The sequence below is a fragment of the Suillus fuscotomentosus genome, assembly GCF_016647785.1.
Source record: "Suillus fuscotomentosus strain FC203 chromosome Unknown F5891scaffold_8, whole genome shotgun sequence".
In the NCBI taxonomy this organism is placed as follows: domain Eukaryota; kingdom Fungi; phylum Basidiomycota; class Agaricomycetes; order Boletales; family Suillaceae; genus Suillus; species Suillus fuscotomentosus.
In genome coordinates this window covers 506,595-522,696 of record NW_024539520.1, presented here as the reverse complement: position 1 = coordinate 522,696, position 16,102 = coordinate 506,595, and the positions used below count along the sequence as shown (strand labels likewise).

General features: G+C 47.0%; 5 protein-coding genes across 5 annotated transcripts; 2 read left to right on the top strand and 3 right to left on the bottom strand.

Moving 5' to 3' along the window:
* Window positions 1-1,057: 1,057 nt before the first annotated feature.
* F5891DRAFT_1183656 (uncharacterized protein) lies at window positions 1,058-2,909 on the bottom strand (the record flags this gene model as incomplete). Its single annotated transcript, XM_041366323.1, has 5 exons — window positions 1,058-1,389; window positions 1,440-1,854; window positions 1,904-2,005; window positions 2,055-2,717; window positions 2,772-2,909. 5 exons carry the CDS (start codon window positions 2,907-2,909, stop codon window positions 1,058-1,060), a joined length of 1,650 nt encoding a protein of 549 aa, XP_041230572.1.
* A 709-nt stretch (window positions 2,910-3,618) lies between these two features.
* On the top strand, window positions 3,619-5,415 carry F5891DRAFT_976571 (uncharacterized protein; the record flags this gene model as incomplete). The annotated part of the gene is made up of 7 exons (XM_041376626.1): window positions 3,619-3,756; window positions 3,815-4,153; window positions 4,196-4,534; window positions 4,583-4,657; window positions 4,707-4,751; window positions 4,779-5,070; window positions 5,123-5,415. 7 exons carry the CDS (start codon window positions 3,619-3,621, stop codon window positions 5,413-5,415), a joined length of 1,521 nt encoding a protein of 506 aa, XP_041230571.1.
* Window positions 5,416-6,241: 826 nt separating this feature from the next.
* On the bottom strand, window positions 6,242-6,968 carry F5891DRAFT_976570 (uncharacterized protein; the record flags this gene model as incomplete). The annotated part of the gene is made up of 3 exons (XM_041376625.1): window positions 6,242-6,583; window positions 6,687-6,749; window positions 6,939-6,968. The coding sequence occupies 3 exons, from the start codon at window positions 6,966-6,968 to the stop codon at window positions 6,242-6,244; spliced, it is 435 nt and encodes a 144-aa protein (XP_041230570.1).
* Window positions 6,969-10,125: 3,157 nt separating this feature from the next.
* On the bottom strand, window positions 10,126-11,314 carry F5891DRAFT_1183654 (uncharacterized protein; the record flags this gene model as incomplete). Its single annotated transcript, XM_041366322.1, has 5 exons — window positions 10,126-10,616; window positions 10,663-10,831; window positions 10,889-10,936; window positions 10,982-11,032; window positions 11,081-11,314. 5 exons carry the CDS (start codon window positions 11,312-11,314, stop codon window positions 10,126-10,128), a joined length of 993 nt encoding a protein of 330 aa, XP_041230569.1.
* A 1,565-nt stretch (window positions 11,315-12,879) lies between these two features.
* Window positions 12,880-13,341, top strand: F5891DRAFT_1126285 (HSF-type DNA-binding-domain-containing protein; the record flags this gene model as incomplete). Its single annotated transcript, XM_041364076.1, has 4 exons — window positions 12,880-12,935; window positions 12,985-13,051; window positions 13,098-13,151; window positions 13,201-13,341. 4 exons carry the CDS (start codon window positions 12,880-12,882, stop codon window positions 13,339-13,341), a joined length of 318 nt encoding a protein of 105 aa, XP_041230568.1.
* Between the last annotated feature and the right edge of the window lie 2,761 nt (window positions 13,342-16,102).

Here is a 16,102-nt window from a genome sequence, read left to right as displayed (position 1 = left end):
CATGATACTCCGGTATAGATAGTTCATGCGGTAGAGGGCACATCATTGCAGATGCTACATGTATGGTGTATCCCTCTGAGATCTATATCAAGATGCATCCCTATTGACTACACCTCACTATACTACCTTCTGAGCCCAAATCCTATATCGTGTCAAAGTAATGTCAATCGGCCCTTCCGAGATGACATGCACATCTACCGGGCACTCAGCAGTGTTTCCAAGACCAAATGCTTTACTCTTTGGGGAGATCGGTAAGATACTGTACAGCCTGAAAAATTTCTCACCAGACCTTCCTGAAACAGCAATGAACATTGACTTGCTGGGCATATCCGTAGGTCCTTTACAAACTCATTTACCGGGGCCATCTGTCACTCATTCCGAGATTATTACCAACACTCTGTAGATGCCCCTTCCCCAGCTGCTTGTGTACGTTCTGGGTTGAACAATTAATAGCAACTGACTAGGCCTACAATACCTGGCTGAGTCCTTCCCTAAGTTCTTCCGAGATCCAACACTAGCACTGGGCCGAAGAAATAACCTGCTGGGCTTATCTAGAAGCCCCTCCGAGATAACTTGCATATGTGCTGGGCCCAAGAAACATCCAGCTGGGCCCTTCCGAAATCATATGAGCCTATCTTGGGCCAGAGAAATAACCAGCTGGCCCTTCCGAAATCAAATGCAAAGTCTATGCCGTATAATTTGATTTGTGGGCCCTTCCAAGACCAAATGAATTCCCTTGGGCCTTGTCGGGCCCAGTTGATTTGCCAAAGCACAAACATTGATCTCGGATGGGCCGGGCTCATGAATATTGGCTTAGTGTATCCATAAGAACCTTTACATTACAAAACAGTCGGTAATATTGTAACAATAGGAGCATAGCATTGGGCATAGAATATCAGGAGCCGGTATATACATAAACCTAGAACATATCAAAGCTGGTCATATGGTAACAACGGGAGCATGACACGGGGCATAAATCCTCAGAATATCGGGAGCCAGTATGTACAAGAACCTGGAAAAGACACAAAGGATAGCCATATTGTAAGATCGGGAGACATTAAGATGCGGACATCGCTCTCCGCCGTGCATCTGAGATGTTCAGCCATTGCTCCAATGCGTTCAACCGTTGGTTGAAGTTGGTCTCCGCTGAAGCAACTCTTACCTCCAATGCCTCCACCCGCTCATTGGTGGCGAAGAGATCTAACCTCCTGCCGAGGTCCTGGATGCTTTGCAAGATGTGTCTTGCTGTTGGCTCAGCATCCATGGCATTGGCCGGCGCAGGCTGGGCGTCCTGTTCGGGCTGTGGGACTGGGTCGGCTGCGGATGTTGTTGGAAGTTGCGCCATTGGAGCATTTCCGGGCAGGACATCCGTTGGCTGTTGCTCTGCCTCTGCGAAATCTAGATGAGTGGAAGCTTCTCGGATTGAATCAAAAACTTACCATTACCCTCTTGTTCACTGCTGGAGGAACTAGGGGGCGGGGGCGCTAGGTTTGTCTTCCTAGATGAGCGGCCAGGTGTCTTGGCGCGGGACTTCAGAATGCACGTTCCGGAGTGCTTGGGAGGATTGGATGCTGCTACAGCAGTCTTCGCCTGCAACCTCTCCCTAACACCCACGCCATCGATTGCACATGTGATTTTCATCTGATCACAGTTGGCGCAAGCTAGTCGCGTGCATCCGAACTTCTTGTCCGGCAGGACAAGGCAGGGTATGTCGAGTTTCCTGCACTTGTCGCACTTCCGGGGGTGATGACGGACGGAATACTGTACAATGGTTAGTATATTATGGCAGTCATATGCTGAATGACTTGCCTGCAACGGGGTAGCGATATGGGAATCCTGGCCCCATAGGGCAGGCTGCATAAATGAATGAGTGGAAGAGCTTTGTTAAGCGCAAATAACATACCCTGGTGTCTGCATCCTGGAAACCTTTGTCATCAGGCGCATCAGAAGTGTCCAGAACTGCCGGGTCGGCATCCTTCTTAGCGGCAACAGGCAGCGATACCTTCTGCTGAGGGAGTTAACAATTTGGTCAACAATTCATGCGACTGACATACCTTTGGGATCGCATATACCGTTCCGGTGGGAGCGTTCTCTGGGTCTTCATCCCAGCGGAACTTCTTCTTCCTTTGTTGCCTCGGTTTCGAGGACCGGGGAGGCAACTCGGGTGTGTCAGTAACCGCCTCGTCAGTGTCGTCTGCCGCTTTTCTCTTCTTACTTTTGCCGACCTGCGGCGCGACCTTTGCAGATTTCTTCTGAGTGCCAGCCACAAAGAGATTGTGTTTGAAGGAAGTAGCAGGAGGTGCTGAAGTGTCAGCGGATGATGTTGCATCCGCAGGCTTGGGTGGGGGAGATGTTGGTCTGGGTGGAGTGTCCGGTGAGGTGATTGGATCTCCATCTGCGATGGATGCAGTCAGCAAGACCGCCAAGACCGTGGACTGCGGCGTCAAAGTATCTGTTGGGGAGAGGACGGCAGACACAGGTAAATTTACGGGTTCAAAAGAGGTAGAAACCTCAATCTCAGAGGGACTGCGGTAGCCCACGGTCTTGTCAAACCTTGGGTGGCTCTGGATCCTCGGGTCATTGTCTGACACAGAGGTCCAGTCGGGGACGCACTCAAAAGTACCGCCCTTGGAGTACTGCCGGATCACGGCAGCACAGGAGAGTAGCTGCGGGGAGAATGATGTTGCATCCCCAGCATGCATCCTTAGATCTTTGGCCTGCGTGGGGTTTAGCTTGCCAGGAATTCCAAAGTCCAAAAGAAATAAACTCACCACACGCCTGGCGATGTCATCCGATAGTGTCAAACTCTCTGGATCGCCCTCCTTCAACTTCATGCAACGCTTCATGAGCGGTTGCACGGCTGCCAGAGTGGCGTTTAGGGCATCGTTTGCTGCCTCGGAAGGTGTCATGGTTGATATAGAAGTCAATGTGGTAATGTAGATACGGACGAGCAAAATTTGGTGTTTGGAAAATTGTCCAAGTGCCGACTTTTATATCAACCTGTTGGTTGTGGCCATTTCCGCGAATTGTGGAAGCTCTGAAATGTGGACCGGGTGTAACATTATTGTTGCACAATAGAACTGCTGTCTTACGTCATCACATCCACATCAGGAAAGGCGGATCTGCATATGCCGCCTGACCATAATCTGCTGTCTGGATATCCCATATGCAGCATAGCATTCATTATGGGTGAGAAGTGGATTAAGGCTTGTTGCGGCGGCGTGCTAGTCTGTATCGGTGAGATCCTCACCCCAATACTGTCCGTTATCACAATAATATGTGGTTTGATCTACAATACCTCCGCCGCGACAACCCTGAATCCACATCTCGCCCATAATGGGTGCTATGCCGTGTATGAGATCGCCGGACTCTACACAATTTTTTGTGGATTTGCAGTGTGGATATACCTATGGCAGTGACCGAATGCCAGAGTGGTAGCTACAATTGTTCTGTACAATAGTGTGACACCCGGACAAGATTTCTGAGTGACCACATGTCTCGGAAACACCCAGAACCGGCGGATTGGGATGACACCCAGCCATTTTCCCACACAAACATATTCTCTTGCTTCCATCCCTTTCATTGCCGTTAACGAATTTCGTCCCTTCACAATTTGTCATGATACCTCAGGAAGCAGCCAACGATGCCCTGGAGATAACTCTGGCTGATGTGCAGTCGCTCATCAAGCGTTGCATGAAGTTAAAGGAAGCTGACCCAGAAACCTTAAGGCTCTCGGATGAGATCGCCAGGCGAGTGGTAAGTTATATTTCCTCTCCGACTTCAGATTTTTTTGCAACCCGACCATTTCACACAGGCCAAAGACTTGAAACTCTATGCGGGGAATGCGACATCATTCTCTCCCCTGCTACTCTCCTGCGCCACCGTTATCCGGCAGTATTCAAAGGGCGGTGCCTTTGAGAATGTCCCCAATTGGACTTCGGTAGCAGAAGACGACCCACGGATCAAGGACCACCCGCGATTCGAGAAGACCGTAGACTATCGCCCACCCTTTGCCCTTGATGTTTCTCTACTTGCGACATCGAGCGCAATCACCACCTCTCCCACCTCACCACCTCACATCGTCCCGCCCTTGACAACCTCAGCTCTTGCATCAACGCCATCCCGTGCAGACCCAGATTTCATTGCCAAGCCTGTACCAGAACTGAGATGATCTTCGTGCTTACGAGCACGTCAGAATCCATCCTGCACGGACCTGGATCTCGTTGCCAAGCCGGTAGCGCAACCAAAACGCCCTTCCCGCCCACGAGTGCTCAAGAACCTACCCCCTCTCCTTCATCCGGCACATCCACCCTTGAGATACCGCCACCTGTATGTGGCCAAAGCTGATAGGGAACATTGGAAGGCACTTTCCACGGCCGGCGATAGCAAGAAGGGAAAGGCGGGCGATGAAGATACGGATGGGGCCGTTGTGGTCGAAACCCCCAAGTTACCTTCCTCGCCCCAAGAGCCTCTGAAAAAGAAAAGGAAGTTGATGTCGGATGCGCCAACCGCAATCATTGATGTGAAACCGAAGGTATGTCAGTTGATCTTGGTTGATGCAGCAAATGGCTTATCGCTCCAGGCATTACCGTCTGTTGCTCCTGACAAGGCTGGTCCGCCAGGCAATGACCAGGATTTCCGGGATTCAGACATTCGGGTAAGTGATTCTCACTTATCCGTAGCGCTGATGCTGACCCATTGTCAAGCCTGCAGAATGGGGCTCAGATGATTGTATTGCTACTCTGTTCCAGGTAAGTTGTTGTGTCTATCTGTACCAGGACAACCTAACAAATTTCAAGCATTCCATTCGTTTCCATCCCCGGAAGTGCGACAAGTGCACGAAAATGGACATACCATGCGTTGTCCTTCTGGACAAAAAGTTCGGATGCACGCGACTTGTGTGTGCAAATTGCGACCTCATGAAGGTCACCTGTGCGATCGACGGCGTCGGCGTGAGGAAGAGAATCCAGGCAAAGGCTTCCGCTGCTTCCTCAAATTCTTCCGAACACTCCGGAACGCGCATTCGGAAGTCCCGCGTGATATCTCCAGTTATACTTAACATCGCCGAAGGTGAGCTTTCCGTCCAAATGGAAAGATGTTAACTCATTGAGATAACTCTTAGAGGTGGAGCAACAACCTGGCCTGCCGGCTGATGTGCCAATCAAAACGCTTGCGATCAACAGCACAAGCCAACGGCCCGAACGGGGTGATCAGTTTGCGCCAACCAACTGCGCCGATCCCGAGCCCACTGCAAGGGACATCCTGCAGAGCATTCAGGACCTCGGCAGGAGATTTGATCTCCTGGCCACCAACGAGCGACTGGACACCTTGGATGTAAGAGTTCATTCAGTGGAGACCATCATCCACCAGCGCTTGGACGCACTGGAGCAACACCTTGACGCCTCGGATGCCTAGTAGAGAGCAATGACACCCTATCCGGTACATCTCGGATCGACTAGTTTCCGGGATTCTTTATATCATGATACCCTATATATTCTGTACTTTTAGCTACATCTTTCCTTACTATGCTGTTCACGGTCCCCATCTCCTGTAGCTCAGTTCTGGGTTTATGTGATTTGTAGATATGAGCTGCATTGTTGTTTCATTCAATATCTTGTCTTCCATAGTGAGGATATGCTTTACTTCATGATGATGACATGACGCTGTGATATTCATGCGGTAGTGGCAATGAAAGTTTTGACACTCCCGACTACGGCACGATGATCACGGCCGATGATTTTCTGAGCATTATAATGATGTGCATCATCGCGGACGGTACATGTATGGTGCATCCCTCCGACATGTATATCAACGTCGGATCTGGATCAGCATTCGTATCGAACTTTGTCCTGTATTTTATTACTCGTTTCTGTTGCACCAGTTGCATCTGTAAAACTAGTCTCTGACACAAAGTGCACTGACTTGGCCCAAATTCTCTAGCCGAGCCCTTCCGAGATCCAACACTTGCACTGGGCTTATCCGGAAGCCGCTCCGAGATTATTTGCACATGTACTAGGTCGAAGAATATCCTGCTGGGCGCAACTGTTAGCCCTTCCGAAATCAGATGCCTATCATGGGCCAGACCAAATAACTAGCTGGCCCTTCACGAATACAATGCAGTCCCATGCCATATATTCAGCTTAGTCGGCCCTTCCGAGATCAAATGAATATTCTCTTGGGCCCATCCGTAGGCCCATCCAAGACTACCCGGCATATGTACTGGGCCGAACAATAGATGAGACTATACGTTGCCCCTCCAGGTGGGATCATATGCATATCCGGTGGGCCGAAAAAACTTGCTGGGCCCATCCGTGACCCCTACCAAATCAGTACCACATCCATATACTAATGGCTCGCCCATCACTACCGGGAATTCCTTCATGGTAGGCCCACCCGACTTGCCCGCATATTGGGGCCCACCTTGGCTGGCCCGATCTGTGGGAATGTGCATGTGCTGGGCCAGTTCGGGCCTTCCGGATATTGGTGCACTGGGCCTAAACCTTACCAGCCGGACCGATCCGCATATTGAATGTGAGGACCGATTGGGCCCTTCCGGATGCTTGTGTACTGAGCCGATCCGCACCTGAATTTGTTATGTGCTGGGCCAGGTCTTGCATATTTGACCCATCCGCACACTGAATTGGTATCTACTGGGCCCAAAATAACCAGTTGGCCCATCCACTAACCCTTCCCAGTATTGTGATGGGCCCAGGAATAACCGGTAGGCTCACTTGTGCCCTCTTCCGATACTGTCAATAACCAGCTGGGCTCATCCGTAAGCTATTCCGATACGAGCTGAGCCCATTCGCCAGCCATGCCTGATACTATTATGGGCTCAAAATTTTCCTGTTGGCTCTTCCGACATCAAATTTCCCCAAGAATAAGTAGCTAGGCCCATCCGTACCCCCCTTCCGAGATATATAACTGGACCCATGTACCTTGTGGCCCATTACAATTGTCCCATTCATGCTATGGCATCAACACTTGGCCCACCTGCTAGCATGGGTGCTATTCCACACTGTGGGCCCATCTGTGCATAAGCACACATGGGCCCACGTTGGACGGCCCACCTAACTGGGTCTATTCTCAACCATTGGCTGTCCGACTAAGTCGAAAATAAAGTACTGAATTATGTGTCAAGTCGGGCGGAGGAAGGAATGAGCAGAGTCTAAGATAATATTCGAACTCAGGATGTACATAGATTCTACAGGGTTTATATACTACTGAGATGCGAAGTCCAAAGCTATACAAAGCGGAAAAGCAAAGTCTGGGGATTATCGTTTTATTGCATTACCTGACCCTCACTCACTGGCGCAGTTTACCTGGTATACGCGTCAAGGAAACAACAGGTGTTTGAGGACCCCCAGGTTAGTTCTCTTAAGTTTAGCTTAGCTTTGGTTTACATAGGTAGATGACTGGGGACAGTCATGATTTAAAGTTCCCATGAGATGTAGGGATTCATTTCTGGCTGGGCTTGTAGAGACTGTTTTTACCTTATCTTATGTTGGCACTTTTGTAGCTTACATAAGCAAGTTATCTTTTCACCAGTTACCAGTATGAGTCTGAGTGCTCAGCAGGTTTTTATGATATTTCCTCTACTCTGAGCCTTGAGCCTGGTCCAGAAACCCTTTAGGGTCTAATAGCAGCTAGGTTCTGCAAGACCCAACACATTGTTCAGACTCACCATCTGAATTGTTGTACCTTCAGCAGGTTCAGACTTAGCATTCTATATCTGGTTATACCTCAGCCATAACCCTCATCCATACCTAGCCGCTACCCGCGGAATCGTGCTTTACCTAGAAACCTCTCGCTCTCACTCATTTCTCATTGCACCTTTATCGGGTTCAGGTTCTCACCTTCGCTCTCACTGTCGTCTTCGCTTTCCTTAATCGCACTCGTTCTCTCATGTTCCGCATCTACTCTCTTCGCATTTTATTTGAAGGAAGTGCTTCATAGCAATCCTCTTGGGTCGATATAGCACACCTGCACTCAGTAGGATTTTATTAGTGCTCTAGCTTACTTGCTAGCCAGTCACTATAACTTCTTCACACCACAGTACATCAGGGGTCAAATCCGATATTTCGTAGTTCTTAGTTGACATTGTGAATATCATTGTTCCTTCACTGTCCATATCTGTCATCATTATTATTGCACATACCACTCGCTGTTCCGACACTCACTATTAGTTTCTGATAACCCGAACCCGAACCCGATAATCTGAAACCCGAAAACATTGGACCTGACACTCTTGCATTGGACATTGTAATTATACCTTCAGACATTTTTTCCCACACTCAGATTATTGACCCCATATCACTCACTGACTCCCAAAACTATTCCCAGACCGCAGACCCCTAGGTCAAATGCACTTGTCTCACCAAGTATAGCAGACTAGGCAGTGCAAGACCACAACATAAAGATAACAGTTTGGAGCCATCTTTGTATAGCCCCACTCTGTGTTGTATTACCTACACCAGTAACTATGATTCTTATTTTTTGGAGATCATTGACTGCAGCCATGACCTACTGCTTTGATCCTAAGTACTAATTTCTTGCTGCTTCAACAACTTGGTGATTCAACATAAAGTGAGAACAGGCTTGATATTTCTTAATACTCCATTTACTGCATCATTATGGTTAATCAGTCTACTACCAATGATATGGCCTCACTCACTGAGGTCTACTCCAACATGTCCAGAAACTTCAGATGTATCATTGTCTCTGCAGTCCATAGTGGACTCTTAGCATAGTGGCATCTCTAGAGATGAGCCTGAGGATTATTTACAAGTATAATGAGATACATATAAATGACTCAAGGCAGATGCTCGCTTTGACAGAGAAACAGATGGTGGAACTGTAAGAAAAAAAGTTCTGATTGGACTAAACATAGGCTATGCATGATAGACTACCAGGACATTCCTTCTTATCTGATCATTGGAATGCATGTTTTGCCAACAAAGATCACTTTCTTGTCATATTCCATATATGGTACCTTGACAGTTTTGGGTTTTCCAGGCCATGTGGCCTTGTCCTTCTGACAGGAGTTGCAAGACTTGATCTATCCGAACATCAAAAAAACTTGGATCCAAAAATATGCAGATAACTCACCAGAATATTACTAGCTGCATCCGTCCACAGACAAGTTCAACCCTTGGTAGCACAACACGTGCAGGATCCGCTCCCTTCGGAAGCCATAGCATGAGTCTTCTTATCCATTAGGAAAAGTCATCATACCCATCTGAAACTCACCATTTGTGCTACTATTTCGCTATGCCTTTTCTGCTCTGCTTCCACTTCCATTCAGATTTCAGCCTGCTCAATCTTCTTCAAGTCCTCCTGATGTTTCCATTCCTCCTCCTGACACTTCTGATTCTCTTCTTCCTCCATCCAAGCTGCAGTTTCTGCTTAGCGGTGTTCTGAGATCCAGAGGTGTTGCCAGACATGTCTGATAGAGTGTTATACAGAGTGAAAAATGAAATGGGAAAGGAAGAATCAATCTAGGATGCCCTGCCTTGAGTATATCTGTCTGATTCTGAACTCAGAAACTTTCCCCATCGACTTCTCCATCATCTCACGTTAATTTCGTCTGGTCCAGACCAATGGTTCTTGTGCCTCTAAGGATTGGCCCTAAGGGGGGGATACTGTCATATCCCATATATCCATGCTTCTCTTCCAGACTTCAGACCCTAGATCTGATCTGGTCCAATGTATAGATCTGCTTCCGGTCCGATTTATGATAAGCTTCTTAATTCATCTCATGTTCATATGACGTTAAACACAGCCTATTCGATATTTCCTGTTCCCGGTATCTTGGTTATACTTACTACCGGTATGCTTACTGATCTGTTAACCTATGTTTCATTTCTGACTCGCATTTGATAGACTTTGCATATGCTTCATACATAGCCTTGGACCCTTACTTATTGATCCTTCCATTATTCTCTTAGTATATAAACTCTTGTAAAGGTCCTATAGTATCTCAGTTCAAATATCATCTTAGTTTGTCCTCTTTCTGTCCTCTGGACTTGAGTTTATTTAGCTCTTGTCAATCTCTGAGACTTCAGATCGATTCCAATAGTCTATATCCCTGGCTCTATCTTCGGATAGTCTATACTCTGTTTGTTTCTAGTGAAATTGTTTCACTAAGAGTCCCATATAGTATAGTTCGCCTGTATAAGAGCATCCCACGACTTTTCCATCGCGGATAATGTTGCGAATGGCTTGATCATTATTAGGGAGGCGGGATCGGTCTAGTAGGGCCACAGAACGACCAGGCATGGGATAGGGAAAGTCCCAGAAAGTGATCAAGATGGTAACAAAACCATTGGATTGATCAGAATCAAAGATGTATCCCATGTCGCCCTTATACTTTCCATATTTGATCCTCACCCACCCTGGGTCGGGAAGTTTGGACCTTAAATGTTCGACTGCCTGATGCTCCTCGTCTGAAATCTGAATGTATTGTTTAACGGCAAAACTATGTGAGGTTGGAAGCGACGTTGAGATAGCTTTAGGGCTATCTGCGACAACATACAACTGGCCTGCTGCCCAAGCCGACACCGTAACAGGAAATCCTTGACTCCTAAGGTGTTCAGAGATGTAATCTACGCCATTTCCTGGCATACAATAAGTAAGGTCACACATCATTAAGAATGAACATACTCTGAACATGGAGGAGGTACATTCTGCCTTCAATTGCACAGGAGAATGAAGCGGCCTTGCAAGAGTGAGTCTCTAATGAGAAGGATCGCCTCTCTCCGATCCTATCGAAAATGTTATCGAATGCTGAAGCCAACCTATCCTTAGCTGATGGTCCAGAAAAGTGTGCAACCTTTGGCAATCACACAGAAGGGGCATCTTTGACCTCAACCTCATCTTCAACATCTACCTCTTCTCTTTCACTTTCATCTGCTTCAGTAATGATGTATGGATTCCGCTGTATTTGTTTAGTATAAATTTGTCAGAATAATAACTCACTTACTTTGAGACATTTATGCAGTTGTTGAACACGAGTGCTTGAGTCCGTCCTCAACTATATTTGTTATTTAGTAACAGTCGTCAGAGATGATGACACACTTACTTGGGGATGTTTACACGGTTGTTGAATGGGAGTGCTTGAGAGGCAGCTGTTTACCCTTGATGAAGACGATGGTAGGGGTATGTGCTTGGCCTTTAATGCATAAAGGTTTGCTAAGGCGATGCTGTCATTGCCATCACCAGAGAATAATGTGTCTCTAGCATCCTTCCAGTCGTCCACGATGTATCGACCACCAAGGTATGCAGAAAATGCATTTTCCATCTGAGGGTACATCATGTCGGTAGTGAGGAACTGTTGAAGAATTCACCATGCGCCTTCATCTGCCAATGGCGATGGCGCTGCCCGACAATTTCCTATCAGACACACAGGCTCATGAGTGACAATATATTCGACATCTGATCAAAACTCACGATCATTTGTCAACATGTGACTCGGGGCATGGTCATCATCGCTACAGGCTGCACTTTTGGACATTCCGTCTAGCCGACACCTTTAATTTCTGCAGAATATAATGAACCTATAAACTTAGATGTTATGTCCCTAGCACCTCTATTCTCTGTGTTCTCCATCCTATCTATGAATAGGAAGTCGAGATAGTAGCAGACAAGAAGCCCGGAATTGCATATCCTCTGTACTTGTATTGAACAACTAATTTAGCTTACTAAACAAATGCTGGAATCGCGACTCGAAACATTGCTACTAAATGTTATGTTTTGACAATGTTTTGAAGTATATAAAGTGTGAAAATACGTGTAATCCCCATGACATTAAATTATAGTAGTATGCTATGAACATGGTATATATGGTACTCTAGAGGTCAGAAAGAAGTTAATCTTGAGGTTGGGAAGAGTTGATATACAGAATGACTATGATTTAAACCCAGTCGGCAATTCCTGATATATTCCAGAAGTGTTGCCGACGACAAGTCTACTATGATTTGCAAACAAAATTGATTGAACTGCATCTCACAGCTGGTATTGGGTGAGTATGTTGATCCCACTGGTGTATATTATCAGAGTCATGAGACAACCTTCAGGAACTCGCACTCCTTGGCGCCCTTTTGCAAGTTCATACCGATACCCGGAGAGATACAGTCTCACCCCTGAGTTCATAGCTTCTGTGGTAAATATGAATACCAGGGGCTGACCAGCTGACTAAGACTCGGCGTGTTCCACTTCTCCTTAATTATTACGAGCAGCAATTTAATGCTCAACCTCAGTTCCCTCTCAGTATCTTCACATCTTCATCATGGTGTATCTCCTATAACTCCTGTATCACCTCCAAATTTCAGTCCAGCTCATCTTAGTCCACAACCTCCCACCTTTCAATTCAATTTTGAACCGACAGACAACTCATCTCTCTTACTAGCACAGCGTCGTCCGAGCACCGGATCTCACTCTACTTCATCAAGCGAATTGGCAGTAGAAAAGAGTGTACCACATAAACGAAGTCTCACAAACACCACTCCTCCGCCACCCACTAATCACAGTCATGGACACTCTCATTCTTATAGAGGGCACGTACTCCCACATCCAATCATAACAACAACAGCTTTGTCACCCCCTCCAATAAGTGAACCTTCCTCACAAGGTCTGCTCACACCGGCTAGTTCACAGCCTTCAAATCAGATTGATATAAATGCAACATACGATGATCCCGATGGCATAACAGGTTATTCAATGCCAGATCAAGCCGACACAGACGATGAAGGCCAAAAATCTAGTGCAACAGGTCCTAGTCTAGGCGTCATCGGTAAACCAATGGGCACCAACAACTTTGTAACAAAGCTTTATCAGTGCGTTCAATTGACTACTTCATATCTGCCATTCAACATCTACAGGATGATCAACAATCCACAGAGTCAGCTTTTCATTGCATGGACTGAACTCAGAACAAGGTCAGTCCTATTCATCGCTCTCACTTTCTGTCTCATTCCATCTTTCTAGTTTTGTCGTTTCAAATGTAGGCGAATTCAGCAGGAGCATCCTTGGCTCTCATTTCAAACACAACAATGTCAGTCTTCTTTTCACCACTATTTAAACAACTCACATCTCCACAGTTCTCAAGCTTTGTGCGCCAACTCAACATGTATGGCTTTCACAAAATCAACGGAGTCCGTACCTATGTCCACTCATTTCATCATCTAACATTTCATAAAACAGACACCACACGCCCAACGCACATCTACAACATCTCAAACTTGGGAATTCAGCCATCCCAAATTCCTCCACGCACACCCAGACCTCTTGGATGCCATCAAACGCAAGGCTCTTGAGCCTGATCCTTGCGAATGTGGCCGGTAAGCTCTGCTCAATCTCCACCACACAACTAAATTTAATCTAACCCCTAGCGTTGAACTCCCCAGTGAAGTTGCTCGTCTTCTAAATGACATGCGAGATGAGAACAAGGCCCTCTGGCGCGAGATCTCATGTCTAGGCGGACGTGTCCCTTCTCACATAGCCAACACCCTCTCCCAATCTGCTAGTACCTCCCCCCCCGAAATTATGTATTGGGGGAGATGATGATGAAGATGGAAGTGAGGAGGGGTTTTTGTTGAATGTCATGGCACCTGGTTTCAGTATGGGGATGGGTGGAGGAGGCGAAGCTTGGATGAATTGGGCAGGTGCCGAGATGTGCCGTGAACGACGGAAAGTGGAGAAATTGACTGGGATCATAAGGACCCTATGCGATACGATCGGATCTGGTGCGTTTCTTCCTTTAAATCTCAACTCGTCACTAACCCTACATGCAGTATCACCAACGCTAATCCAAGAACTCAACACCCTGAATGCCCCAAGCCCCTCCCCCTCTCCAGTCCCTCCAAGCCCGATTCCAAGTGATCACAGCCCAAACATCTACATCACCTCAGCCCCCTCTCCATCCCTCTCACATGCACACTCCCCCTCCCATTCGCACTCATCTCAGGGTCATGGCCACAGCCATGATCCATCAGTCCCAATGCTCAGCATTCCCCAGTACGCCCTGCACACATCAACCCCCTCTCCCACCTCCAGCAAGTTCTCTGCCTTTGGTCGACACGGACATGGGTGCCAGCCTAGTATCACCCTGACGCCCACTCCTGATGTAGATGCACATGGCATGCGAGAGGGAGGAGGAAGGGAGAAGAGGCAGAGAAGGACGGGGAGTGTCGTTAGTGTGGGCAGTGTTGGGTCTTCGATGGGTGGTGGATCTCCAATGGTTTCTCCTATGGTGGGAGGGTCTGTCTCTGGACTTGGCAGTGCTTTAATGGGGGGAGAAGATGATGTTGAGGGGGATATGAATTTGAGTTTGGATTGGATATGGACGTTGGTGGGAGTGGTGGTGAGAAGCAGCAGCAGCAACATCAAAGGGTAAGGAGTGATTCGGCGCCTAGGTGGGTTACTGGTCAGAACACTGGTACGAGTGCTGGTGGGGGTGTTGGCGTTGGTGGACTTACTGCAAATTGGGGGCGGCCGAGGAGCAGGAGCGGGTATGGGAGGTGATTGACGACGGGGATTCATGTCTGGTGTTTGAAAGTGTCATGCTTTTTTCCTTCTTTGATCTGTTTTTTTACTGTTACTTGTCTCCATCTTCACGCTTGCGTGTTTTTCCTTCTTTTTTTTCCTGTGTTTTTGTTTTGTTCCATCCTTGCCATTCTTCCTTCCTTTAAAAATGGTATTCCTTCAGAACTTATTATCGATATTGCCCGTCATATCACCTATCTTCTATCTGTATATTTCTATCAGTATCACATCCTCCCCTCCCCCTCCCTTCTACCTGGCATACATTCTTTGCCACACTTCCTTTGCCACGCTACCGCTACGCCAGGGGACCTGTACCCCATCCACGCCACGCCACGACATACGCTCAATCCGTACTAGACCAATCCTATATACGACCACCCAATCCCAGTACATATTGTATGCGCTTACCCCAGCTGCTTTAGACACGAGTACTTACATACATCAAACACTCCTTTTTTAGATGGGCTGTTGTCCCACCACGTTCCTTTCTTTCTAGAAATTCAATTACCCTCTTCTATTTCTATTGTGGAAATTAACATGTTAACACCCAAACTTCTTCTCCTTGTTCCGTGTTGGTGAGCTACCGCCGCAGACTTGTAGAACACTCTTTTCTAAAGGATTTCCACTTATTCCCAGCTAGTTGTTGACAGGCACATCATGAAGTTTGGAAGGAAGATCACGATGTGTCATTTTTGTGTATGGTAAATTAGGTGAAGCGAACTAGATGATCTTGTTCTGACAGACTAACCTTTATGATGAATGGAGACCCTTCTACATCGACTACAATTTGTTGAAACATGAATTCAAGGTAAATCCTTCTCCAAACTGCTCGAGCCACACTCATCCGCTCTATCTGGGTAGTCTCGCACCACCTCTCACAGCTGGGACGACAAAGATGAACGTGATTTCACTGCCATGCTGAAACAGGAGCCCGATAAAGTTTTATGATTTCCTGAAACAAAAGGTAAATAATCAAAGCTCAGTTCATTCCTCTGCTTCAGCTGACGCTGTCCAGACCGCCGAGTTATCTCACCATATACGGGATGCTGAAAAGGACGTTCAAAAACTCATCGCTCAAGAATCTTCACCATCTTCTTCCGAGGCACTCCACACCCATTCCTCTGACCCAGGATCGCATCGAGCATGCCCTTCGGACTATGGACCCGACGAGGGCTCCGAAGACGATGATGATGGTCGATAACCAATCTGATACCTCACTCGAAGACCTCTTTCACAGCCTTCAAGAAGAAGTCACTATCCTCATAGCAGATGTTCACGATTTGGCATTGTACACTAAGTTAGATATCACTGGTTTTCTTAAAATTTCAAAGGTACGTCCATTCATGCCTCTTGCCTTATACCAATTCACCAGTCATCGCCATAGAAACACGATGTGCGTTTTCTGAATTTCCTGATGTGTCATCCTTGATCTAAAATCACAAATTTTCTGCTGAAACCTACATTTATTCAACACTATCTTGAGCCCTTCTATAAATACAATTGGGACATCTTGATCATCAAGTTATCCAAGCTCTATGACCTGGTCCGCACTTGAGGATAT